General features: G+C 44.6%; 1 protein-coding gene across 1 annotated transcript in view; it reads left to right on the top strand.

The window, feature by feature from the left end:
* OSBPL10 (oxysterol binding protein like 10) overlaps positions 1-16,664 on the top strand; it is a 314,732-nt gene extending 298,068 nt beyond the window's left edge. The window contains exons 9-12 of the mRNA XM_043595604.1: positions 8,012-8,198; positions 9,936-10,118; positions 12,825-12,978; positions 15,332-16,664. Of these exons, the coding sequence (XP_043451539.1) occupies positions 8,012-8,198; positions 9,936-10,118; positions 12,825-12,978; positions 15,332-15,376 (569 nt within the window). The 3' untranslated portion in view covers positions 15,377-16,664. The remainder of the gene's footprint in view (positions 1-8,011; positions 8,199-9,935; positions 10,119-12,824; positions 12,979-15,331) is intronic.
* The last annotated feature ends 9,523 nt before the right edge of the window (positions 16,665-26,187 follow it).

Here is a 26,187-nt window from a genome sequence, read left to right as displayed (position 1 = left end):
GTCTCAAGCGGGTTTACTTGCTTATCTTTACGGGGGCGGTTCAGAGAGGCCGTGATCTGTTCATTCATTGATCCGTTCATCCGTCCATTTGTGAAAAGTGGTGCCGGGCACGCGGCCGCGACGGGGACAGGACAGAGGCCCCTGCCCTCAGCCACCGTCCGTGCACGCGTCACAGAAAATGAGGCACGTGCGGGAAATGTGCAGTGTGACCGCTCACTGGCACCGAGGAGACAGAGCAGGACAGGGTGAGAGGGTGCGGGGTGCCTGGTGGGGGGGGGGGTTGCTGCCGTGTTCGACAGAACAGATCCCAACAAGGTGTGGCCTTCGAGGAAGGGCTTAAAGGACGTGAGCGAGGAGCCACGGGGATGGCTGGAGGAAGGGTGCTCCAGGCAGAGACAGCAGAAGGCTCGGATGCCCTGGGCGGGAGCGGGAGCGTGAGGCCGGGGTCTTCTAGAAATTTCGTGGAGGCTCTGTGGCTGGGGCACAGGGGACAGGTCAGGGAGGAGGGGCCCGATCACTGGGGGGCTGTGCAGGGGGGCATGGGAGGGCTCGGGCTTTTACCTGAGTGAGGTGGGGGTCCGTGGAGGGTGGACGTGGCTTTGGCAGCCTCCCCAGGGCCGCCGTGAGAACAGACGGGGTGGGAGTGGTGAGGGCATGGGGCAAAGCTAGAGGGAGACAGACGGGCTGTCACTTTTCTCTTCCTCCCTCCTACACACACGTACGTCGAGTCTGTGATTAGCCAGCGTAAGTGCTCAGTGACGATGGTATCTTCGCATAAGCGTATTTTCGGGTACAGAAAGTCTATTCGGGTTCCTTTCTGGGGACTCCCCTGCGCTCCGCAGAAATGCCTGCTGCCGTGTGTCGAGGCAGCGGAAAACCACAGATGCTTAAATAATAGTACAGGGCAGGGGCCCCCCAGTCTCTGGGCCCCTAAGCAGGGATTCTTGACATTGGACGAAGATCTGGAAATTTTGCGTAAACGTGGAGGTTTGCAAATCTAGTGAGTGAGGAATTCTTTGGTCTGTGAAGCTCCACGTCTTGCCAGCCATCCACCTGAGGGGCGGGCTGTGGTGAGGACGGGGGTGTAGAGCCGTGTGGCCGTCCCACTCCCTCCCGGCACATCCTGCTCCCCTCTCCCCTGCGTTCTCTGTTACCCCCGCTCTGTCCTGTGCGCTGCTGGGGCTCCTCGCTTCCCCCAGCAGAATACGTGGCCTCCGTTCATCTCTTCCGGAACTTCGCTTGAGAACGGTGGGTCCTTCTACCCCCGCGATGCCCCCCCACCCTCCCCCCTGAGGTGAACAGACATCTTCACTTGCTTCTACTGTTGGTGGCTGTTGAGTGTCAGTGTGTCAAAGCATAGGCCTCTGGTGTCTCAGGGGGTTCACTCCCCTGTTCCCCACAGGTGGCCGATGGGGCCTGGGGCCTCTAATTCACTTGGCACAGCCGTGGGTGCACTGGACAAGGCTCTTTGTGGGCGGGAAATCCTAACGCCCTCGCCCTCGCCATCCCTGAAGCGGAAATAGAATGTGCTGCTCCCACGTCTACTTGCTTGGAAAGTCTACGTAGAGCTTCTCGGTGGAGTGCTGAATTCAGAAGGATGTAGAGAGAGTCTCTACAAGGGCCCTCCCTGGATCTAGCCCTTCCTGGTCACCCAGTGTATTCCTGCTGTGGATGGACCTGGGAAGGGTCCGGGGACCGTTGGCTCAGTCTTGTGAGGCCTTAAGTTTCCCTAAATCCTTTCAAGCAGCTACATCCATCCCCCTTTTGTATTAATTAAATGTGCACTCCATAACACCCACGATCCCTTTATTTTCCCAGAAAATACTTCTAAGAGTCTCCACATTTCGGAGCAAAAGGTTGTAGTTCCTATACTCAGAGCCCCTTTGTTGGGGGTGGGTGTGGAGAGTCAGGATGTTTTACTTTTCCTCACTTATTTGTTTTTTTAATAGAGAGAGCGAGAGCCAGAGCTCACAAGCAGGGGAGGGGCAGAGAGAGGGAGAGAGAGAATCCCAAGCAGGCTCCACACCACCAGCACAGATCCCAGTGCGGGGCTCGAGCTCATGAACCGTGAGATCGTGATCTAAGCCGAAATCAACTGAGCCACGCTGGTGCCCCTCCTCACGTGTTCTTTATATTGATCTAGCACGTTCCCTAAACTTGTTGATCGGGCTTGAAGTAACAGTTTTTTCATCTCCCTCCTTTTATTTTATTTTTAAGTATTTATTTTTGAGAGAACACAAGCAGAGGAAGGTCAGAGAGGCAGGGGGACAGAGCGTCCGAAGCCGGATCTGCACTGAGGGCAGCAAGTGTGGGGCTTGAACTCACAAACCAAGATTGTGACCTGAGCCAAAGTTAGAAGCTCAACTGACTGAGCCATCTAGGTGCCCTAGTATTTTTTAATGTTTATTTTGAGAGAGAGAGGGGAGGAGGAGAGAGAGAGAGAGAGAGAGAATGAAAGCGCAGTGAGCACTGGGGAAGGGCAGAGAGAGAAGGAGAAAGAGAATCCCAAGCAGCTTCCACACTGTCAACACAGAGCCCAATGTGGGGCTCAGTCCCGTGAACTGTGAAATCATGACCTGAACCAAAACCAAGAGTGGAAATGCTTAACTGACTGAGCCACCCAGGTGCCCTTCCATTCCCTTATTTTAAAAATAAGGGGCACCTGGGTGGCTCAGTTAGTCGAGCCTCTGACTTTGGCTCAGGTCATGATCTCACAGTTCATGAGTTCCAGCCCCGCGTCGGGCTCTACTCTCAGCAAGGAGCCCACTTCGGATCCTCTGTCTCCCTCTCTCTGTGCCCCTTCCCCCTGCTCTCTCTCTCTGTCTCTCTCAAAGATAAATAAACATTAAAAAAAATTTTTTTTTCAATAAAAATGAGATCTTAGGTGGGTCCACTGGAAGTGTTATATGTAAGTAAACACACGGGCTTGTCTTTTAAAGTATTGCCTTTAGGCCGTGCCATATTTGGCTACAATAAAATGCCATCATGCAGTGCTTTATTACTACTTGAATTCACTTAGGCTGCAGCTCAGAGACTGCCTCCCCCCCTCAGGTCCCTCAGCTGTGGCTCTCGGAGCCCCTAGCGGAGACACTGCTCAGTCAGTCCTGCGGCTCTGTCCCTGGGGAAGCATGGCCCCTGTCCCATCGCTCCCCTGTGCCCATCGCCCCCCTCTGCCCATCACCCCGCTGGCGCTGTGGGGGAAGGAGCCGAGGTGCATTCAGCTGCTCTCGCGGCCGCTGCCCCCAAAACTCCAGAGCTGGAGCCCAGTAACGTGGCACAGCTTCTTGATTGAGTCTGTAGGGAAAGGCAGTTAGTTCTAGCGACAGAAGTGACACGTTGGCTCGGTGCTTGTGAGCGCCACATGATCGGGCCTGACGACCAGCTCCCCAGAGTGACTTTCTTTGATTCGGTGCTTCCCAGAAGCGGCATCCTACTGGAATATTTTGGTTCCTCAGATTGAGACCGGGTGTGAAATTAGTTTAAATGTATCAGTTGGAAAATCTTGCCTTATGTTTCTAGGTAAATCAATTTGTGGGATTTAAAATGAACATCTTGCAGCTTGAAGACGAACCACGGCGTGGAAGTATTGGTTATTTGGCATTTTTTGGCTTCTCTCAGCCCTTAGGCTCATCAGTGAAAGTTCTTTAATAAGCCTATCTGTAAGTCTAGTGTTAATATAGTCTTTTCTCTATATTAAGGACAGGACTTTTGTTTTTGTTTTTTTTTAAGTTTATCTATTTTGAGAGAGAAAAAGAGCATGAGCAAGGGAGGGGCAGAGAGAGAGAGAGAGGGAGGGAGAGAATCTCAAGCAGGCTGCACACTGTCAGGCTGGAGCCGGATGCGGGGCTTGATCCCAGGAGCCCTGAGATCATGACCTGAGCCGTAAACCAAGAGTGAGATGCTAAACCAACTGAGCTACCCAGGTTCCCCAGGACAGGGTTCTTTTGTTTGTTTTTTGTTTCTATTCAGCCCTGAAAAAAGAGTTAGCATAATGAGAAGGCATAATTGCAGGTGATTTAATGGCAACACACACATTTATGGATATTCAGAGAAGAGCTAAGGAGTGTGGTCTACCCCTGCCCCCCAGTGCTTTCATACCCGCTCAGCGTGGGGCTCACTGATTTCTGTGAACCTCAGGTTTGCAGGAGCGTTTTCTAAAGAGGAGGAGGAAGAAGATGCCTCCCACCTATCTCTTCGTCCCCCGTGTGCCATAACCCGCTGCCACTTTGTGATTCGCTGTTTATTCCCAAATGGAATACATGGAGCTCCGAGGTCACCAAGCAAGAGAGCGGCTCTGGAGAGTGAGGAGTAACTAGGATATGAAGCTTCTGGGATTCTGGCTGTGTGTCAGGCTGATGCTTTTAGTGGGCTTCTAGAATCCCCTTCTCACCACAGCTTTGTGAGGTATGCATACCATCATCCCTGTGTCACAGATGAGGAAACTGAGGCACAGAGAGGTTCAGGTTGCCAGGCTGCTGAGTGAGGACGTGGAAGGACCCTCTGAGATCTCACGCAGGTCTTTAAGGAAGAACGTGGCATATTCCCCATGTAAGTGTGTGGTAAAGAAAATATGAGCTGTATGGTCCTACATCACAAAGTTTATATTTGTGAATGGGGCCAGGAGGAGGCAGCAGGAGGAACTCATGGATGTGTGTGGTTCTTGTCTGAAGAGAGGCTGATGGCAAGATGTGTAACTGGGCGAGAGCCTCCAGGACACTCCCGACTATGGACTGGAAGAGCTCACCACTCGGGGACACTAGAGCCATCAGAGGTGCGGTGGTGCTGTTGGGCACATTGGCCACCTTGGAAGGGGCTGACTACCGAGCAGCCCATTAGCAGAGGGCAGGGATGGGGGCTCGAGGAGCCTTCCTCTCTGGGTCCTGGGAGGTAGGCTGGCTGGGGACTGGCAGCCTCTTCTGCAGGGTCCCAGGGTCCTCTCCAGCTGCCACAGGCTCTGAGGCCGTGAGAATGGCTGCCCCTGGAGGAACCAGAAACTTGCGGGTAGAACTGGGCCAGGGAGGGAAATCCGAGGTGACCTGTCTCTTCCCGACTTTCACTCCAGGTCCTTCTTGCCTGTTGGTGTCCTACCTGTGTCTGGTATTAGCTGCGATTTTCCACCTGCCCCAGGCTGTCTTCTCAAGCAACCGAATCTGAGGAAGTCAGGCACAAAGTAGGCTCTGAAACAAAAACTCTTATCAGTTCTGGCCATTTTCTTCCAAGGGTTTGAATCAGAAGAGGACGGACATAGCAAAGTGTACTTCTCTTGCCAGACACAGTGTCCCTCCCTATGTGTGCACAGGGCAGGGCCCTGAGAGACATCTGGAGCAGTCTGCCCTCTGCCAGGTAGGAGGAGGGACAAGGGTCCGCATGAGAGCATTCGATGGCCTGCCGCTTTACTTTTAGGGAGATGCATTAATTCAGTTACGAGAGCTAAGGCCAGTTGCAGAAGCGGGGAGAAGGTGGTCCCTTGTGATGTTCAGTGTATCTGGTATACTGGAGCCATGCTATTTGTGTGTTTATGTTACATACGATCAGTTATACTCCTGGTAAGAGATTTAAATGCTCTGTGACATCTGTCCTTCAGTCCTGTCCACGGGATTATGAGTGACCCACAAATCTGTTTTTCCCTGATGGTCTGAGCTCGTGCAGTTGCCCACGTTCTTGAGCATCCAGACTCTACTCTGGGAGTGATCAAGATCCCTAGACACGTGTGGGCGTGTCACCCTGGATTTACAGACCAGGTCTCTGTTTATGTGGGTTGGCAGAACTGACTTTGCTGGAGTTAATGGAGAGTGAAGCTGCTGGTTCCAGGAATTTTCTTTCTTTTTAAAATTTTTTTTAATGTTTATTTATTTATTTATTTAAAAAAAATTTTTTTTTTCAACGTTTATTTATTTTTGGGACAGAGAGAGACAGAGCATGAGCGGGGGAGGGGCAGAGAGAGAGGGAGACACAGAATCAGAAACAGGCTCCAGGCTCCGAGCCATCAGCCCAGAGCCCGACGCGGGGCTCGAACTCCCGGACCGCGAGATCGTGACCTGGCTGAAGTCAGACGCTTAACCGACTGCGCCACCCAGGCGCCCCAATGTTTATTTATTTTTGAGAGACAGAGAGACAGAGAGACAGAGAGAGAGAGAGAGAGAGAGAGAGAGAGAGAGACAGAGAGAGAGACAGAGCATGAACAGAGGAGGGACGCAGAGAGAGGGAGACACAGAATCTGAAGCAGGCTCCAGGCTCTGAGCTATCAGTGCAGAGACCGATGTGGGGCTCGAACCCACAAACCGTGAGATCATGACCTGAGCCATGTCACATGCTCATCTGGCATGACCTGAGATCATGACCTGAGCCAAAGTCACATGCTCATCTGGCTGAGCCACCCAGGCACCCCCAATTAAAGGAATTTTCAAGGGCAAGTTGAATTATACTTGTATGCATCTCCACATTGACTTTAGAAACTCCACATGCATGACTGCTCTCTATGTTCAAGTCCCATCTCTCCTCAGACCCCCTGACAAGCTCGTCAATACTGAGAGAAACACATGTCTCAGTGGACAAATTTTAGCTCTAGTTGATATAGATACTTGTCTAGCCTAAGAGGGAAGTACTGACCAGCCACATCACTTACCCTGAGTTTCCATTTCCTCATCCTTATTTGAAAATGATAATTATTGCCAAATGGAGTCGTCGGGAGGCCCCCAGGAATGCAGCCAGAAAGTGCCAACACACACGAGCACCATTGACACCACTCCTCACTCTTTCCAGTGGAGGAGCAGGGGGCCCAGGGAGGGGACATCACTGACCATGTGTGGCCAAAGGACAGCACCTTCCTTCCTTAGATACACAGTGCACCTGATAATTGCCAGACTGGGAATGAGCTGGGACAGAGTGGTGAGGACGTGTACAGGTCGCTGAGCCCCAGGGCTGGAGTGTGGGATGCTGAGAAGGTACCTTACACAGAACAGATCTTGGCCTGGAGCCTGGTTCTTGGGGCCTCTGCCGGCCTGTACAGGCCTCGGAGTAAAGTGGGATGCTGCACCTCCACTGTGGGCACCTGGCCAGCCAGGCCAAAGCAAAGGCTGGATTCCAACCTTTGGTGGCCACTTTGTGCAGCACGTAAACTATGCAACAGTCCTGGGAGTTAGTGCGTTTATAGGATGGTCATGTCAGCCTTCGGGGACTTGATGAACACTATGGCCCCTTTCCCTAGAAAATAGGGAAACCCACACAGTTTTTCATTGTTCCAGTGGACTGAGACCTTTCTACCCCTAATGCGTGGATCTGAGGTCGGAGAACCCACGATCTAGAGGTGGGTTGCTCATGTGGCTAGTGTCTGCCTCAGGTTGAGAGCAGTGTATGGTCTGAGTTCTCTAATTTCATGTGAACCACGAAGGTGTCTTGCTCTCAGGAAAAGGTAAAACTCATTTACATGCTATTTCAAAGTTGAAAAGAAGGTCTGCTGAGTTGGCCAGTCTGTACACCTGTACCTATTCCCTTTCTTTCTGCACATGGGCCCTTCCCTCAGGCCCTTTCCTGCTCACCAGGCTCCTTCCCACCACAGCACTTTTGCACTGCACTCTTCCCTCTGCCTGGAATATTTCCTTCCTCTCTTTACCTTCTCAACTCTTCCCCGGCCCAAACGTCCCTTCCTTAGGGAGAATTCTATTTCCAGGTCAACCCCTGCCGAAGGTCTCCATGGCACCGGGCACTTCTCTCTCCTGCCTTATGAAGTTAGTTTTGTGCTGGATTGGCAATTAATGTCCACCTTTTTGTTCTCCTTGAAGGAAGAAAGTGGGGTCTATTCACCGTTGTGTTTTCAGCACCTTGGACAGCGTCTGCCCCCCTCCCCCAGTAGGGTTATGAGATAAATAAGTGGCCAGGGAGTGGCTTACCTTTGCAGAAGTGGGAGACAAGATGTCTGTTGCAGGAAGCTGTTTGGTTTCTCATCTTTATGTCTTTTGATCCCTAACTGCCCTTTTCTTGTGTGTCTGACCCTCCTCCTCTCTCCCTGGAGGTGTGCTGAGGCTCCTGGAACACGGGGAGGAGTACGTGTTCACCCTGCCCAGTGCCTATGCTCGGTCTATTCTCACCATCCCATGGGTGGAGCTTGGAGGCAAAGTCAGCATCAGCTGTGCCAAGACTGGGTACTCAGCGACAGTGATATTCCACACAAAGCCTTTTTACGGAGGGAAAGTCCACAGGTAGGAGGCGCCAGGAAGCCTTTGTCTTTGCCTTATCACAATACCCTTTCTTTCCTCCGTTAGAAGCTTGGGTTCCAGCCATGGGATGAGTTGGAAATCAAGATAAAGCTAAAAGACCTTTTTTTAAAAGAGGTACTCTTCTTTTCGCCCCTCAACACGGTGGTTTTTTGAGCCCTTCCCACACTACACTTACAGTGAAATCCTTTGGCGATACATTCACAACACACACCAGCAGAATAGGAAGTGCTTCCGTTTGTAATAATAACCTTTCCCTTCCCGGGCCACAGTCTGTTTCTCTGCTCTGAAGCAGTTCCATCTGTGAGCTTAGACACTGCCTGAGAGCTCATTTCATGTTCAGTTGGATCCATTAAATAATCCTGAATCCTGTATCATCTCAGATCAGGGCTACTTCTTTTAGTAGCTGGGGAAGCCTGATGCAAAGAAATTGAAGGAAAAGTCTGCTGTTTGAGGGAAGCATTAAGATGTTTTTATTGCCACAGTCCTAGAGCATCATATAAGCAAGCTCCAATCTTTGCCCTTTTTCTTGGAAAGTGTTCTGTATGGTTCATGTGAGGATGCCAGGCTGTCACCTGGGGAAGTGGATGCCTTTGGTGGCTGTTTTGGAGCCACGTGCGCTGGCTTGCAAGAGCTGATGGTATGTGCTTCTCCACAGTCCCACAGACCATGTCTGTAGCCTGAGATCAGCTGTGGTGGGCACCACAGAACATGGCAAATGCTACAGATCAGGTCTCTTTCCCTTTAGAGAGCCAGTTGTTAAAACATTGCCAGTGCACCCCTCATACCCTTCTAGAACATACCAGAAGATTTCTGATGCCACCCACAAGCCTTTGCCTCAGCATCTAGCAGCCATGGTGTTTCTCAGACTCAGGGAGAAGGCTTCCAAGCCCATGTTGAAAATTCTAAGTTCAACTGAGCTGGGCCATTAGAAGGAAAGAAGCTTAGCTCCTTCCCACACTTGGCTGCTTTGGAGCAGGCTTTCCCACTTCTACTGCATTACTCTATGCAACAAGCTTGAAGGTGGTGAGGGAGGTGGGGGTATTCTTTCTCCCAGAGTTGGAGGCCTAGAGCTCCCTCAGACCAGGCAGGCGAAGTGAGGAGGGCACAGATCCCACAAAGGCCCCTTGTAAAAAGTGGTCCCTCGAAGCCACTGCTGTGAGTAAGATGCTGTTCACTCAATGCCAAGGGTCCAGGTTTTGCTCAGCCTTCGTTCAGGGGAATGTGCAGATGCCAGGCTGAACGTTTCCCCCTTTTTTCAACGTGATCTCAGGCGGATTGTGGTCAGTCCTGTTTGACCCACAGTTCTTAGTACACACCCAGGACCTGTTGGTGGTTCAAATGTAGCACTGTTAGATGCTATTTTGGGGAGGAGAAGTATATACTTTATTTTTCTTGAATTGCTTGATTTTCACCCCAGTAATAACATGTACCTTTTGTGTGTTTATCAAAATTAAGAAATTAACATTGCTGCATTGCTATTAACTAATGTACAGATTTCATTCAGATCTCACCTGTTTTTCTACCAATGCTTTCTTTTTCTGATCAAGAATATTAGGTCACAGTTTTAAGAGCTAGTCATTAAGCAAAATGGCAAAAAGCAATCCCTCCTCCTTGCCAACTCATAAAAAAAAATCTGTAAATGTGAGTACACCTTTGGAAGCAAGTCTCTGTTTTGTTAATCTTGGAAAACATGTTCCTTTGACTCATTCATGAATTCAGGGTCACAGCAGAAGTGAAGCACAACCCAACCAACACCATTGTTTGTAAAGCCCACGGAGAATGGAATGGTACCCTAGAGTTCACTTACAACAACGGAGAAACCAGAGTCATTGATACGACCACACTGCCAGTGTACCCCAAGAAGATCAGACCTCTGGAGAAGCAGGGGCCCATGGAGTCCAGGTGGGAGTCAGGTTGGGTTGTTTCTTTCCAGCTTAGCGATCCTTAGCACTTGACCCGAGGAACAGAGAAGAAGCCTCTGAAAGCCCAGCGAATGGAAATGGGCCAGGAATAGTGTTCTTCTCACTTGTTGGGGTGCTTGAATTTTCCACTGTATGTGTCTTAGGGGTAGACCCTTTGGGGTCTTTGGAGCTTTCAGTTTAGTTATTATGTTAAGTGTGGGGTGGCTTTTGAGGATAGCCTTTAAAAAAACTTTTTAAGTTTATTTATTTACTTTGAGAGAGAGAGAGCACAGGCTGGGGAGGGACAGAGAAAAGGAGAGACAGAATCCCAAGCAGGCCCTGCGCCATGAGTGCAAACTGTGAGATCATGACCGGATCCGAGATCAGGAATTGGATGCTTACCCAACTGGTCCACCCAGGTGCCCGCTGACAGTAGACTTTTAATGCCTGTCCTAAAAGAGTTTGTCAACTCAACTGGTCTGTTGCTTGATTGCAGAGTTAAATACAGAGTTGCTAGTCATCAAAGAACTGTGCATAGAAGCAGTGGGATATTTTATTTTTATCGCCAGATTAGCGACATTATTTTTAAAAAGTCAGCAATGGCAAGGACGTGATAAAATGGACACCCTGGGTCATATGCTCATAGTAAGAATGGGTGCAGGGTAGCTGCATGGATCAGTGGCTTCAAATGAATTCACTTTAATTTTGTATTCTGTCTTTGGGAATCTATTCTGAAGGAAAATTCTTAAGTTCAAAAACGGTTTTAAATATAAAATAGGGTATTTTAAAATTTTACTTGTTTGTTTAAAATTTATTTGAGAGAGAGAGAGAGGGAGAGAGAATGCGAGCAGGCGAGGGGCAGAGAGAGAGAATCCCAAGCAGACTCCACACTGTCAGTGCAGAGCCAGACACGGGGTTTGATCTCACAAGTCTGTGAGATCATGCCCAGAGTCAGATGCTTAACCGACTGAGCCACCCAGGTGCCTCTAAATTGGGTATTAAAAAAAACTGTAAACGTAAAAAAAAAAAAATACACCCAACTGTCCAACATAGGAAAATGGTTAAATTATGGAGTATCCACCCAATTAGTATGTCTACTCCATGGTATGAATACATATAGTATTCATATAGCCACTTAAACATCCGTGTGATGTTTCTGCACGGATCTTCAGAAGAAGCAGGATCTTCTTAGAATATACCACTTTTATTTTTTAGTCCAGGAGGTTAGCAAACTGTGGCCCATGGGCCACGTCCAGGCCGTGGCTGATTTTTTGAAAGTTTTATGGGACCACAGCCATGATCATTAATTTACCTACTGTTTATGGCCTGCAAAGCCTACAATGTTTACTGCCTGGCCCTTTATAGAAAACGTTTGCTGACCTCTTTTAGAGGTCTCTCCCCTCTAAATTTGGGACCACCAGCTTATGATGTGACTCTTCATGGGAGGTCCTGCCCCTGAGAGCACCCCCACCTGGGATGTCCTTGTGCCCAGCTTCTCCCAGAAGTTTCTCCTGCTGTAAAATTGGAGTGAGAGCATTATTCTCCTTGGGGCTCTGTACGGTGGGGCTCAGGGCAGGTCCGGTGGGCAGGCTGAGTGTCCAGCGGGAGCTTAACCCTTGTCAGTTGCCTAATTTTGGTCCCCCTCAGAAGGGGCTGCTCATTGTCCCCACTTTGCCGGCAGCCCTGTGTGGCCTTTCTCAGCTTAATCATCTGACACTCCAGGCTTCCTGCTATTCGAGGCCCTCTCATGGACAGGTCAGGGCTATCCACTGTGGGAGCATTCTCTGGCCCTGGATCTAATTACAGAGTGTCTACTTACTCCTGGCTACAGAGGCATCGTTAGCCCCACTCAGGGAGGAAATCCTCGCTGTTGAGAATTCTGATAGTTCCTTTTGTACACAATCCCAAGTGGCCCTGATGCATTTACGTGAGGAAGTGCATGGGTGATGGTGTCTCGCTTTGCCTCAGTCCCTTTCCTCACCCTCTAGAACAGAGTATGAATCAGGGATGGTCCTGGGACATTCCTGAGGGTGCGGAAAGCTGTACATCAGGAGCCAATCTAGGCTGCCTTCTGCAGCGAATGAATGAGTGAGTGAGGCAGAGAAGTAATTTTCTGTGTAGACATGGGGGAGATGATGGATCCTACCACATAAACGCACACTCCCACGTGGCCCTGTCTGTAACTCCTAACGGTGGAATCCCCTGTGAATAAGCAGCCATCGCTCGTGTTTACCAGTTTGCTGACTTTGGACACCTCACCTTATATGGATCTTGTCTTTCTTGTTAAAATGGAGATGGGAATATAGCATCTATACCATTGGGTTGTTATGATTAAATGAGCATTTACATATGTAAAATGTTAGAAATATGATAATGCAATGAAAGTGTCTGCTATTATTATTGTTGTTTGTAACAGCAGTAGTATTAATACTGGTTCCTCCTCCTATTACTAGATTCAGTTCCTAGACACTCAGCCCTGAGAAAGTCATGCTGCTCAGGATAAGAGGAGAGTGGAAACTTGGGGCCTGTTGGCCCTGGGTTCAAATCCTGGCTCTAGAGGTCTTTGAGGCACCTGGAATGAACTAGCCCTAACAGATGGCCCACCCAGATGCCCTCCCCGCCGCAGCTCTGGCCCCCTTGCTGAGAACTGTCATTGCCAAACGAGCTGTCCCTGTCTGACCACCTCCTCTCCTCCATGCATCTCCAGGAACCTCTGGCAGGAGGTGACCAGATACCTGCGGCTGGGGGACATTGATGCTGCCACTGAGCAGAAGCGGCTCCTGGAGGAGAAGCAGCGGGTAGAGGAGCGGAAGCGGGAGAACCTGCACACACCATGGCGGCCCAAGTATTTTATCCAGGAGGTAACCCTGCCACCTGTCTTTGGGGACTTGTCCCAGGTGAGGGGCGGATGGGTCGGTCTTGCTAATGCAGCAGTTTGTACGAATGAGGATGGTCCTGGGAAGGTTTGGGGCAGCTTGGCTCTGGCTTTGGGCCAGGCTGTCCTGTGACACTTCCCTCTGACATCTTCCATCAGAATAGCCTGTCAGCCCGACAGGGGGGCAAGGAATGAATGGGATTGCAGATCTGGATGCTGTCCTATTAAAAAAACAGAAAAAACAGAAACAAAACAAAACAAAACAAAAAACACAGCCCCTGCTACTTTATCATCAGTGACAAATTAGCCGTGAAGCATCTCACAGCCTGTCTGCACAGCTGGGGGACTGGAACCTTCATGATTGAGAACAAGCGCCCTCTCGGAGCCCTGCCTCCCGTGGGCCAAGTGGGACGGGTGTGCTCAGAAAGGCTGGTGTGAACTGCCACTGTCACCCGGAGAAGTGACACCGCAAGGCAGTCATCTCCACCAGTCTGCCCACCCACTGGGCAAGAGGGCAAGGCACCATGTGCCCGGTTGAGGCTCTTATGCTTTTAAAGTTGTTTGTGGAGCAGTTGAGGAGCATCCTGAGAACAGAGTTGCAAACGATGGAAGGGTAAGGAGCCACAGCTTTTAACGCAGGCCCTCGGGGCCTGGCAGCATCGTTGAGGGAAACCCCCGTGAGGACTGGTGCAGACACAAGAGTCTGTGAAGGGCCCGGATACCATTTAACCTCCAGGTGGTCATCGACGGTCTAATTCTTCACAAGAAGCCACAAATCTGAATTTTTATGACAAATCTGATATTCACATGATATCAAGGAATCTTCAGTTTAAACATAGAGCCAGTCGAGATATGTCTAAGCTTTCTTTGGCCCCGGGACTGCTCCTGTCCGACTTGTGCTGCAAGGAAGGGTTATCCTGTGTAGCAGGAGGGCTGATGGGGGTGTTAATGACTTTGAGGTGCCCTTACGCTCAGGAGCAGAAGCAGCTGCTGCTCTCCCCCAGGCAGCAACTGGGGCTGTGGGTGAACAGAGACTTCGAGGTTGGCTTCCGATTCAGACAGGAAGCCTGCTTGAGCAGACTGCCTTTATGAGACTCTGAGTGGGAACCACGTCTGGGAGCCTTGCCTCGGTGAGGTGAATCTGTTCTCCAGAGAAACAGCAGAGCTGAATGAAAACCCTGGGAAAGCCAGTGGGTATAATTCAGTCCCAGCCCAAAGGCCTGGGAACCCAGGAGGGGAGCCAGTGGTGTAAATGCTGGTGCAAAGGCAGAAGAGATGAGCAATCCCAACTAAAGAAGGGAGGCAGAACAGAAAGAGGAGGGTCAGTCCCTCCTGCCTCTACCTTGTTTGTTTTCAGACCCTCAAAGGCTTGCATAATGCTTATCCACTGTAGGGAGGGAAATCAACTTTACTGAGTGCTTATCTCGTCTGGAAACCTTCATGGACACACTCAGAATGTTTCATCTGGGCACCACAGTGAATCAGGTTAACACATAAAATTAACCATTAAAAAACCCTTCAAGGACCCTTCTGTGTGGTGGATCTAGTTTGCCTGGCTTCTGTGAAAAGTTGGCCATAAAACAAAAACAGACACACACAAAAAAACCCTAAAAGGCAACAACAACAAAAGCACAGCTCTTCTTCCTGGGTTTAAGGAAAACCAGTATGTTCGTAACAGAAAACTTGAGGATATGTAAAGAATAAAAATCATCCCAATACCAGAATTGTTACTATTTGGCACATTCCCTTCTAGTCAAGCCCCAGATTGTGTACATTTTGACATTTGCCTTTTTCTGATGGTTGGCGTCATTACTCACGTGTGCGGATTCGTGGCCACCTCCTGCTGCAGGGAGCCGTGGTTGGGCACTCCCCTCCAGGCCAGTGGGCTGTACATCACTGATTAGGAAAAATTCCTCAGAGGCAGGCCTTGCCTTTTCTCTCGTGTCCGTTCATTGGACCACCCTCTTTTCCTTTCTTGTCCCACTGTTTCAAAGGTGTGTTTTTGGCCAACTAATCTTATATGATGTAACCCAACAAAGCCCCCCTTCTTTGGTTAATCTTATTTTTTGGGTTTTCCTCCTGACATGCCAAAATGTGAAGATCTTGTCTCACAAAGCAGCCGGGCTGAGGAGGGGTGGCGAGACCCCCGGCGTGGTGTGGTGGTGAGCTCCCAGAACAAGACGCGCACACGTATTAGTGGCAGTCCTGAACAGATGCTAATGGAGCACTGCTCTGTGTGGGACTTGGCTTCTAACATAGCAGAGGCTGCGAGCTACCTCTGATTCTCCCCTTGCCCAGCAGAGAGGTCTTCATAAAATGTCTCCTTCTTTCTCTTACAGGGTGACGGCTGGGTATACTTCAATCCTCTTTGGAAGGCACACTGATGGGGTGGAGGTGCAGCTTTCAGAAATAGCCCTGTTTTTTGTAGGAATTAAAGTGGTTCAGTATCAAGGTTCTGCTGGTATTCACAGAGACCTCTTGTTATCCTTCAAGAAATGGTACCTGAGAGAGAACTTATATACTGTGAAAAATGCACCACCAAACTACTAGTGGATTAGATTTATTCAAGAGCCATTTGGGGCATGTGTGTATACACAGTTTGTGTGTGAGCTCCCAATACACTGTATGTTCACACACACACATGCACTATATGCCCATGTCTGCTGGGTATTATTACACATGTAAATACTGCACTTAACCAAGATTTAAGTGGGTAATTATGAGCTCCTTTTTATCAATGAGGTTTGAAGTTTTCTATTTTTCACTTTGCCAAAAATGTTTTGCACTCACAAAAATACTCTCGGGTAGTCAACTCCTGTCAAAACACAGGTGAGTTGGCATGGCCCAGTTGATGTCCATATGGTAGAAAGTGGCTCATTCCTGGTGGAAGTGTAGGTGGCTGTCACTTCACAATTCTTGTTGTGATTCCCACCTCCCTGTCCACTTCAGCATTTCGTTTGTCCTTAAGAAAGAAAAACTGCTATTTCCTGCTGAATGGTGAGTGGGCAAGAAGCTGTTAAAGGTTTATGCCAGAGCCTTCCAAGATGGAGCACCTTTGGGAGGACCGAGCCCACCTTGGAATATTCCTCCTATCTACTTGCCCCAAAATCTGACAATTTCTCATGCTCAAAGTATTAGTAATACATTTTCCAGAAGCTGCTTCTTTTACAGTAGAAACCAAGTCATACAGAGACTTCACTACTTTTGTGATGAAAAAGGGCTTTAGAAGTTAAATACACGCATCCATATCCAGAACTGCACAACCACAGCCTCAATTTTGTATTTAGTTTGGGGAAAGAGAAAAGAATGTCCTGTGGATTTTTTAAGTGCGCCTCTCTTGTTTGACCCAAACTCTGCAGGAAAACCACTGTGATTAAATAACACACACAGAAAGACTACGTAAGTGTTCCATGGTTTCAGCTGAATTTCAGTCCTCTGCCTTTACAAATGAGGTCAAGACATGACTAGAATATACAGCAAGGAAAATGAAGTATTTGATTATTGCTCAGTGCTTAATTTATTTTTTACTGTGCCACTCAGAATATTTATAAAGCCCAGTAGCATGAATGCTTCTCTGTAGTAATACTAATTTTGTGCCTTTTTGTCTGCTTTCTTAAGACCAATTGTTCACTTTGTAGATATTAGACAAATATATTTCGATTAAGTACTGTACCTGCCTGTGTGTGTGTATTTTATTTTTAGGAATCCAAAATGTCAGTTGGAATTGGTGGCTCTGACTGAGCTCAAATTTTATTGGTTGGATATTGCCAATTTGGTGTGAACAGCAATCGTATTTCTATCAAAACAGTGTTTTAAATACATTTTTAAAATCTACCAGATAAACATTATTTATGGAAATGTTCTGAAAGTTCCTAAGAACATTTAACTCCTATCTAGTGAATGTTATGTTTTGTGAGCAGTTAGTACCAGCCGAAGTCCTAATGATAGGCCTGTTCAGGTTCAGTCTTAAATCTGGAACCACTTTATTTGTGAGAAGGAAAGCAGAATAGATGGTATTTTAAGGGGAAAAAAATCCTCAATGAGAAGACTGAAAAATAATCACTGTGGTGTGTTTTAGATTTTTCCAGTCTTCCATTACACCAAAGTATAAACCGTCTGGGAAGTAAATATGGACAAAGTTCACTTTTCTGGTTTTGGTGGGAGAGGGTTCAGTTTGCAGGGGTGTTTTTGTTTTTAATTTTTTTAAAGTTCATTTATTTTGAGAGAGACAGACACAGTGCAAGTTGGGGAGGCAGAGAAAGAGCGAGAGAATACCAAGCAGTTCCCATGCTGCAAGGACAGAGCCTGATGCAGGGCTTGAACTCACAAAACTGCAAGATCGTGACCTGATCTGGAACTAAGAATTGGACGCTTAACCAACTGAGCGACCCAGGTGCCCCTCGGTTTGCAGTTTTTAAAAATTTTGAAATATAGGGGCACCTGGGTCGCTCAGTCAGTTAAGCATCTTTCTTTGACTCAGGTCATGATCTCACAACCTGTGAGTTTGACCCCTGCATTGGTCTCTCTGCTAACAGTGCAGAGCCTAGAGCCTGCTTTGTATTCTGTGGCTCCCTCTTTCTCTTCCCCTTCCCCACTCACACTCTATCTCAAAAATAAATAAACATTAAAAAAATTTTAAAAATATAAAATATTGTGAGATATATACAGAAGATTTATATAAAGTGTGTTAGAGTTCCAAGAATAAACACTCATATACCTACCGCTTACCTTAAATGACACATTTCGTGTCCCTAAAAAATTGTATCCCCCTCCTTGACCATAGAGGCAATAGCACTGTTCTGATTCTTGGAGTAATTGTGGGTTTTGTTATTATTATTATTGATATGTTTGTGCATTTTTTAAACCCCCACACATTCTATGTGTAGTTATAAACAGCACGCTTGGTTTTGTCTATTGTGAGCTAACATTTCGTTTATGGGCCAATCTATGTTATGAGTTGCTCTATTTGTTCACTTTCGTATTCTTTTTTTGCTGAATTTACACTTTATATTCTTTTATTGTGGTAAATATATATGTAACAAAATTTACTATTTTAGTAGTTTTTAAGTATGCAGTTCGATGGCATTAAATACATTCACATTATTGTGTAACTAGCACGGCCATCTATCTCCAGTTTCCATCTTCCCAAATTGAAACTCTGTATGTATTAAACAATGACTCTGCACTCCTACCCTCCATCTCTGCAACCCCTAGCAACCAACCATTCTATTTTGTTTTTATGAATTTGACTACTGTAAGCACCTCATATAAGTGGAATCATTATATACATGTCCTCTTGTGTCTAGCTTATTTTACTTGGCATAATGTGTTCCAAGTTCATCAGAATTTCCTTTTTAAGGCTGAATAATATTCCATTGTATGCATATATACCATATTTTGTTAATCTGTTTACCTATCCATGAACATTTGGGCTGTTGACATCTTTTGGCTGTTGTGAATAATGCTACTATGAACATGGGGGTGCAGGTATCTGAGAACCTGCTTTTCTTCTTTATACACACCCAGAAGTAGAAGTACTGTATCATATGAAAATTCCATGTTTAATTTTTGAGTACCTGCCATACTGCTTGCCACAGTGACTGCACCATTTTGGAATCCTACCAGCAATGCATAAGGGTTTGAAATTCCCCACATCCTCCCCAACACTTGCTTTTTTCTGTTTTATAATCATCATAATGGGTGTAAAGTGCCATCTCATTGTGGTTTTGATTTGCAGTTCCCTAAGGATTAGTGATGTTGTTGAGCATCTTCCCGTGTGTATCGGCCATTTGTATATCTTCTTTGGAGAAATGTCTTTTCAAGTCCTTTGCCCATTTTCTAATTGGGTTTTAAGTGTTGAGTTGTAGGAGTTTCTTAATATATCCTGGATATTATCAGATATGTGCTCCTCCCATTCTGTAGGTTGCCTTTTCACCCTGTCAGCAGGGTCCATGATGTATAAAAGTACTTAATTTTGATGAAGTCAATTTATCTTTTTCTTTTGTAGCTTGTACTTTTATTGTCCTATCCAAGAAATCATTGACAAATCTATTCATAGAGCTTTTCCTCTAAGCTTTTTTTCCCCTAACAATTTTATAGTTTTAGCTGTTCTGTTTAGGGTTTTGATCCATTTTAAGTTAATTTTTGTATACAGTGTTAAGTAAGGGTCCACCTTCATTATTTAGCATATGGATATCCTATTTTTCTAGGACCATTCATTAGAAAGACTCTCCTTTTTCCATTGAGTGGTATTGGTACCCTTTTTTTATTTTAAATTTACACCCAAGTTAGTTAGGCACAGTGCAATGATTTCAGGAATAGAATCCAGTGATTGATTCATCCCCTACATGTAACACCCAGTGCTCATCCCAACAAGTGTCCCCCCCCTAATGCCCCTTGCCTATTTAGCCCATCCCCCTTCCACAACCTCTCCAGCAACCCTCAGTTCTCTATATTTAAGAGTCTCTCATGTTTTATCCTCCTGCTTATTTTTCTATTATTTTTGCTTCCCTTCTCTTTTCATTTGTTTTGTATCTTAAATTCCACATGAGTGAAGTCACATACTTGTCTTCCTCTTACTAATTTCACTTAGCATAATACACTCTAGTTCCATCCATGTTATTGCAAATGGCAGAATTTCATTCTTTTTGACCGCCCAGTAATACTCCATTGTATGTATATACATCTTCTTTATCCATTCATCTGTCGATGAACATTTGGGCTCTTTCCATACTTTGGATATTGTCAATAGTGCTGCTATAAACATTGGGGTTCATGTGCCCATTTGAAACAGCACACCTGTATCCTTTGGAAAAATACCTAGTAGGGCAATTGCAGAATCGTAGGGTAGTTGTTTTTGTTTGAGGAAACTCCACACTCTTTTCCAGAGTGGCTGCACCAGTTTGCATTCCCACCAGCAGTGCAAAAGGGTTCCTCTTTCTCCACATCTTTGCCAGCATCTGTTGCTGCCTGAGTTGTTAATTATAGCCGTCCTGACAGGTGTGAGGTGGTATCTCATTGTGGTTTTGATTTCTATTTCTCTGATGATGAGTGATATTGAGGATTTTTTCATGTGTCTGTTAGTCATCTGGGTGTCTTCGTTAGAAAAGTGTCTATTCATATCTTTTGGCCATTTCTTCATTGGATTATTTGTCTTTTGGGTGTAGAGTTCGGTAACTTCTTTATAGATTTGGGATACTAGCCCTTTATCTGATACATTATTTGCAAATATCTTCTCCCATTCCATCAGTTGCCTTTAGTTTTGCTGAATGTCCCTCTGCTGTGCAGAAGCTTTTTATTTTGATGAGATCTCAACAGTTCATTTTTGCTTTTGTTTCCCTTGCTTCTGGAGATATGTTGAGTAAAAAGTTGCTGTAGCCGAGGTCAAAGAGGTTTTTGTCTGCTTTCTCCTCGATGATTTTGATGGCTTACTGTCTTACATTTAGGTCGTTCATCCATTTTGAGTTTATGGCATAAGAAAGTGATCCAGGTTCATTCTTCTGCATAATGCTGTCCAGTTTTCCCAACACCATTTGCTGAAGACACTTTATTCCATTGGACATTCTTTCCTGCTTTGTCAAAGATTAGTTGGCCATATGTTTGTGGGTCCATTTCTGTTCTGTTGATCTAAGTGTCTGTTTTTGTGCCAGTACCATACTGTCTTCATAATTACAGCTTTGTAGTACATCTTAAAGTACGGAATTGTGATGCCTCCAGCTTTGGTTTTCTTTTTCAGGATTGCTTTGGCTATCTGGGGTCTTTTCTGGTTTTAGGATTGTTTGTTCTAGCTCTGTGAAGAATGCTGGTGTTATTTTGATAGGAATTGCATTGAATATATAGATTGCTTTGGGTAGTATCAACATTTTAACAATATTCCAATCCATAAGCATGAAATATTTTCCCTTTTTGTGTCTTCAGTTTCTTTCATAAGCTTTCTATAGTTTTCAGTGTGAAAGTTTTTTACCTCTTTGGTTAGGTATATTCCTAGATATTTATGGGTTTTGGTGCAATTGTAAATGGGGTTGATTTCTTGATTTCTCTTCCTGCTGCTTCATTATTGGTATATAGAAATGCAACCAATTTCTGGGCATTGATTTTATATCCTGAGACTTTGCTGAATTCATGAATTAGTTCTAGCAGTTTTTTTATGGAATCTTTTGGATGTTCCATATAGAGTATCCTGTCGTCTGTGAAGAGTGAAAGTTTTACTTCCTCCTGGCCAATTTGGATGCCTTTTCTTTGTGTTGTCTGATTTCTGAGGCTAGGACTTCTAGTACTATGTTGAATAACCGTGGGGAGAGTAGTGTCCTGTTCCTGACCTTAGGGTGAAAGCTCTCAGTTTTCTCCCACTGAGGATGATACTAGCGGTGGGTCTTCCGTATGCATTCGAAACATTAAGAACATTTCCTCCTAAAGCAGAATACGCATTCTTCTCGAGTATACATGCAACATTCTCTAGAACAGATCACATACTGGGTCACAAATTAGCCCTCAACAAGTTCAAAAAGAACTTGTTTTATGATCTTGAGGTATGATCTTTCTATCCCTACTTTCTTGAGGGTTTTACCAAGAAACGATACTGTATTTTGTCAAATGCTTTCTCTGTGTCTGAGAGGATCATATGGTTCTTGTCCTTTATTAATGTGATGTATCACACTAATTTACAAATATTGAACTAGCCCTGCATCCTAGGTATAAATCCCACTTGGTCATGGTAATTCTTTTAATGCACTGTTGGATCCTGTTGGCTAGTATCTTGTTGAGAATTTTTGCTTCCATGTTTATCAGGGATATTGGTCTATAGTTCTTTTTTAGTGGGGTCTTTGGTTTTGGGATCAAGGCAATGCTGGCCTCACAGAATGAGATTGGAAGTTTTCATTTCTATTTTTTGAACAGCTTCAAAAGAATAGGAGTTAACTCTTCAAATGTTTGGTAGAATTCCCTTGAAAAGCCATCCAGCCATGGACTCTTGTTTTTTGGGAGGCTTTAGATTATTGATTCTATTTCTTTACTGGTTATGGGTCTGTCCAAATTCTCTATTTCTTCCTGTTTCAGTTTTGAGCTCTTCATTCTGTTACCTTAGTCTACATCTGTATTTATGCCAGTATCACACTGTTTTGAAGTAGTGTATCTTTGTAGTATCTTTGTAGTAAATTTGGAAGGAAGTAAATTTTGCAAACAGGAAGTGAGACTTTCAATATTTTTCTTTTTCTAGATTATTTTGGCTACTTGGGGTCCCTTGAGATTCCATAGGAAGTTTCCTATATATGTTAATTTATAGAGTAACAGCTATATATGTTAATTTATAGATGGAATTTCCTATATTTGTTAAAAGCATCACTGGAATTTTGATAGGCATTGCATTGACTCTGTAGATTACTTTGCATAGTATTGACAAATCTCGTTTTTCAATCCATTTAACCCTGTTGATCTATTTACTTATTTCATCTTCCATTTCTTTCAGAGATGTTTTGTAGTTTTCAGTTTTTATTTTATTGCATTTAGCTTTATTGTGCTTTACAGATACAGTATTTTTTATAGCTGAAGGTTTATGGCAGACTTGCTTAAGGTAGGGTTTTCAGCACCAGTTTTCCAATAGCATTTGCTTACTTTGTGTCTCTGTATCACATTTTGGTAATTCTTGGCAATGTTTTAATTTTTCATTATTATACTTATGATCTGTAACGAAAGATCTTTCATCTTACTATTGTAACTGTTTGGGGGCGCCATGAACTGCACCCAGTAAGGTGACAATCTTAATGGATAAATGTTGGGTGTGTTTTGATTGCTACACCAACCATCTGTGTCCCCACCTCCCATCTCCTTCTCTCTCGTTGGACCTCCTTATTCTGAGACAGAACAATGTTGAAATTAATAACCTCACAATGGCCTCTGAGCGTTCAAGTGGAAGGAAGAGTCACACATCTCTCACTTGAAGTCAGAAGTTAGAAACGATTAAGCTTAGTGAGGAAGGCATATTGAAAACCAAGATAGGCCAAAAAGGTAGGCCTTTTGTGCCAGTTAGCCAAATTACGAATGCAAAGGAAAGTTCTTGAAGGAAATTAACAGTGCTACTCCAGAGAAAAATGATAATAAATCCTTGTTGCTGATGTGGAGAAAGTGTTAGTGGTCTGGGCGGAAGATCAAATCAGCCACAATGTCCCTTAAGCCTAATCCAGAGAAAGACCCTAACTCTCCTCAATTCTAGGAAGGCTGAGAGAGGTGAGGAAGCTATAGAAGAAAAGCTTGAAGCTACAAAGAGTGGTTCATGAGGTTAAAAGAAACCAAGGCCACAATGTAAAAGTGCAAGGTGAAGCAGCAAGTGCTGATGTAGAAGCTGCAGCAAATTATCCAGAAGACTGAGCTAAGACAATGAAGGTGCCTACATTAAACAAAAGATTTCAATGTAGATGAAGCAGACTTCTCTATTGGAAGAAGATGCCATCTAGGACTTTGAAAGCTAGAGGAGAGAAGTCAGTGCCTGGCTTCAAAGCTTCAAAGGACAGGATGAAACCCTTGTTAGGGGCTAATGTAGCTGGTGACCTGAGTTGACGCTAATGCTTATTTACCATTCTAAAAATCCTAGGGCCATTAAGAATTATGCTAAATCTACTCTGCCTGTTCTCTAGAAATGGAACAACAAAGCCTAGATGACAACACATCTGTTTACAGTATGGTTTGCTGAATATTTGAAACCCATCATTGAGAACTGCTCAGAAAAAAAGATTCCTTCCAAAATATTACTGCTCATTGAGAATACACCTAGTTATCCAAGAGCTCTGATGGAGATGTACAAGATGTTTTCATGCCTACTAACATCTGTTCTGCAGCCCATAGATCAAGAGTAATGTTAATTTTGAAGTCATTATTTGAGAAATACATTTTGTAAGGCTATAGCTGCTACAGATAGCAATTCCTCTGATGGATCTGGGCAAAGTACATTGAAAACCTTCTTGAAAAGCATTCACCATTCTAGACGTCATTAAGAACATCCATGATTCATAGGAAGAGGTCAAAATATCAACACCAACAGGAGTTTGAAAGTTGATTCCAATCCTAATGGATGATATTGAGGGGTTCAAGACTTCAGTAGAAGTAACTGCAGATGTGGTGAAATAGCAAGAGAACTAGAATTAGAAGTGAGGCCTGAATATGTGACTGGATTGCTGCAATCTCATGAAAAAAATTTAATGGATGAAAAGCTGCTTCTTACAGATGAGCAAACAATCGTGTGGATGGTTTCATGAGGTAGAATCTACTTCTAGTGCAGACGCTGTGAAAACTGTTGAAATGACAAAGGATTTAGAATATCACATAAACTTAGATGATAAAGCAATGGAAAGGCTTAAGAAGAATTGACTCCCAATTTTGAAGTGTTCTATGGGTAAAATCAAACAGCAGTAAATACTACAGAGAAATTGTTCGTGAACGAATCGATGCAGCCAACTTCACTGTCTTAAATTGCCACAGCCACTCCAATCTTCAAGACCTTCTGCCAGCAAAATAAATTAGTACTTCCTGAAAGCTCAGATGGTTAGCATTTCCTTAGCAAGAAGTACTTCTTAGTTAAGGTACGTGGCTTGTTTTTTAGACACAACGCTATTTTACACTTGGTAAAACTACAGCATAGTGTAACTTTCGTCTGTACTGAGAAACCAGGATGTTCATTTGATTTGCTTTATATTTGCTGCGGTGGTCTGGAGCTAAAACTGTAGCATCTCTGAAATATGCCTAGACAAGACTTTAATGTGTTGATTTTGCATCCTGCAGTTTTGCTGTATTTATTCTAACAATTTTGTGCAGAACCTATTTAGAGTTTTCCAGATATAAAATGTTTTTTAGTGAACAATTTTACTACTTCCTTTCCAGTTTGGATGACTTTTATTTTTTCTTGCCTAACAGCGCTGGACAGAACTCCCAATACATAAATGGAAGTGGCAAAGCTGGTATCCTGATATTTAAGAGGAAAATTTTCCAATCTTTCATTGTAATGTTTGCTGTGGTTTCATATATGGCCTTTACTATGTTGAGATAGCTTCCTTCTATTCCTAGTTGAGTGTTTTTATCATGAAAGGTTTGTTGAATTTTGTCAAATGGTCTTTCTGCGTCTTACTGAGATGTGTTTTCCCCCTTTGTTCTGTTAATATGTGGTTTATTATATTGATTTCATATTTTGAACCATCCTTGCATTCGAAGGATCCCACCACTTTGTCATGATATTAATAGGTTACTGAATTTGCAATTACTGAGGATTTTTTGCATCAATGTTCATAAGGGATATTCTATAATTTTTCTGTTGTAGTACCCTTTTCTAGCTTAGGTATCAGGATGCTAGCCTCCTATAATGAGTTAGAAAGTGTTCCCTCTTCAGTTTTCTGGAAGAGTTTGAGGATTGGTGCTAATTCTTTAAATGTTTGGTAGAATTCACCAGTGAAGTCGTATGGTCCTGGGCTTTTCACAAGAGGTTTTTAATTTCTGATCCAGTCTCTCTCTGGACATAGGTCTTCTTCATATTTTGTTTCTTTGTGATTCAGTCTTGGGTAGGTAATGTTTCTAGGAATTTGTCCAATTTATTGATGTATAATTCGTCTAGGTTAGACAATTTATTGATGTACATTTGCTCATAGTATTCTCTTATAATCCTTTTACTTCTACAAAATTGGTTGTAATGGCCCCACTTTCATTTGATTTTTTTCTTAGTCTTGTTAATGGTTCTTCAATTTTGATCTTCTCAACCAATTTTTTATTTCATTTTTCTGTTCTTATTTTTGCTCTAATCTTTTAATACTTCCTGCTAGTTGTGGATTTAGTAGTTTTATTATGTTAGTTCCTTAAGTCTCAAAGTTGGATTGTTGGTATTTGATCTTTACAAATGTGTGCACAGTTTATATATTTCCTTTTAGCACTGTTTTCACAGCATCCCATTTTGGCATTTTTATTTCCATGTCTTGAGACATGAAATTTCTAATTTCTCTTGTGATTTCTTCTTTGACCCACTATTTAAGAGTTACCCAGTTTTCCTTCTGATTTCTAGTTTCATTGCATTGTGACTGGAAAAGATACTTTGTATGGCTCGTCTTAAAATGTATTGACTTGTTTTATGAGCTTGCACATGGTCTGTCTTGGAGAATGTTCCATGCACATTTGAGAAGAATGAATTTTCTGCTCTTATTGTGTAGAATGATCTGTATGCTAG

Source organism: Prionailurus bengalensis, chromosome C2 (assembly GCF_016509475.1).
Source record: "Prionailurus bengalensis isolate Pbe53 chromosome C2, Fcat_Pben_1.1_paternal_pri, whole genome shotgun sequence".
NCBI lineage: Eukaryota > Metazoa > Chordata > Mammalia > Carnivora > Felidae > Prionailurus > Prionailurus bengalensis.
Note: the sequence above shows the minus strand (reverse complement) of the source record. Positions and strands in the feature narration are given on the sequence as shown.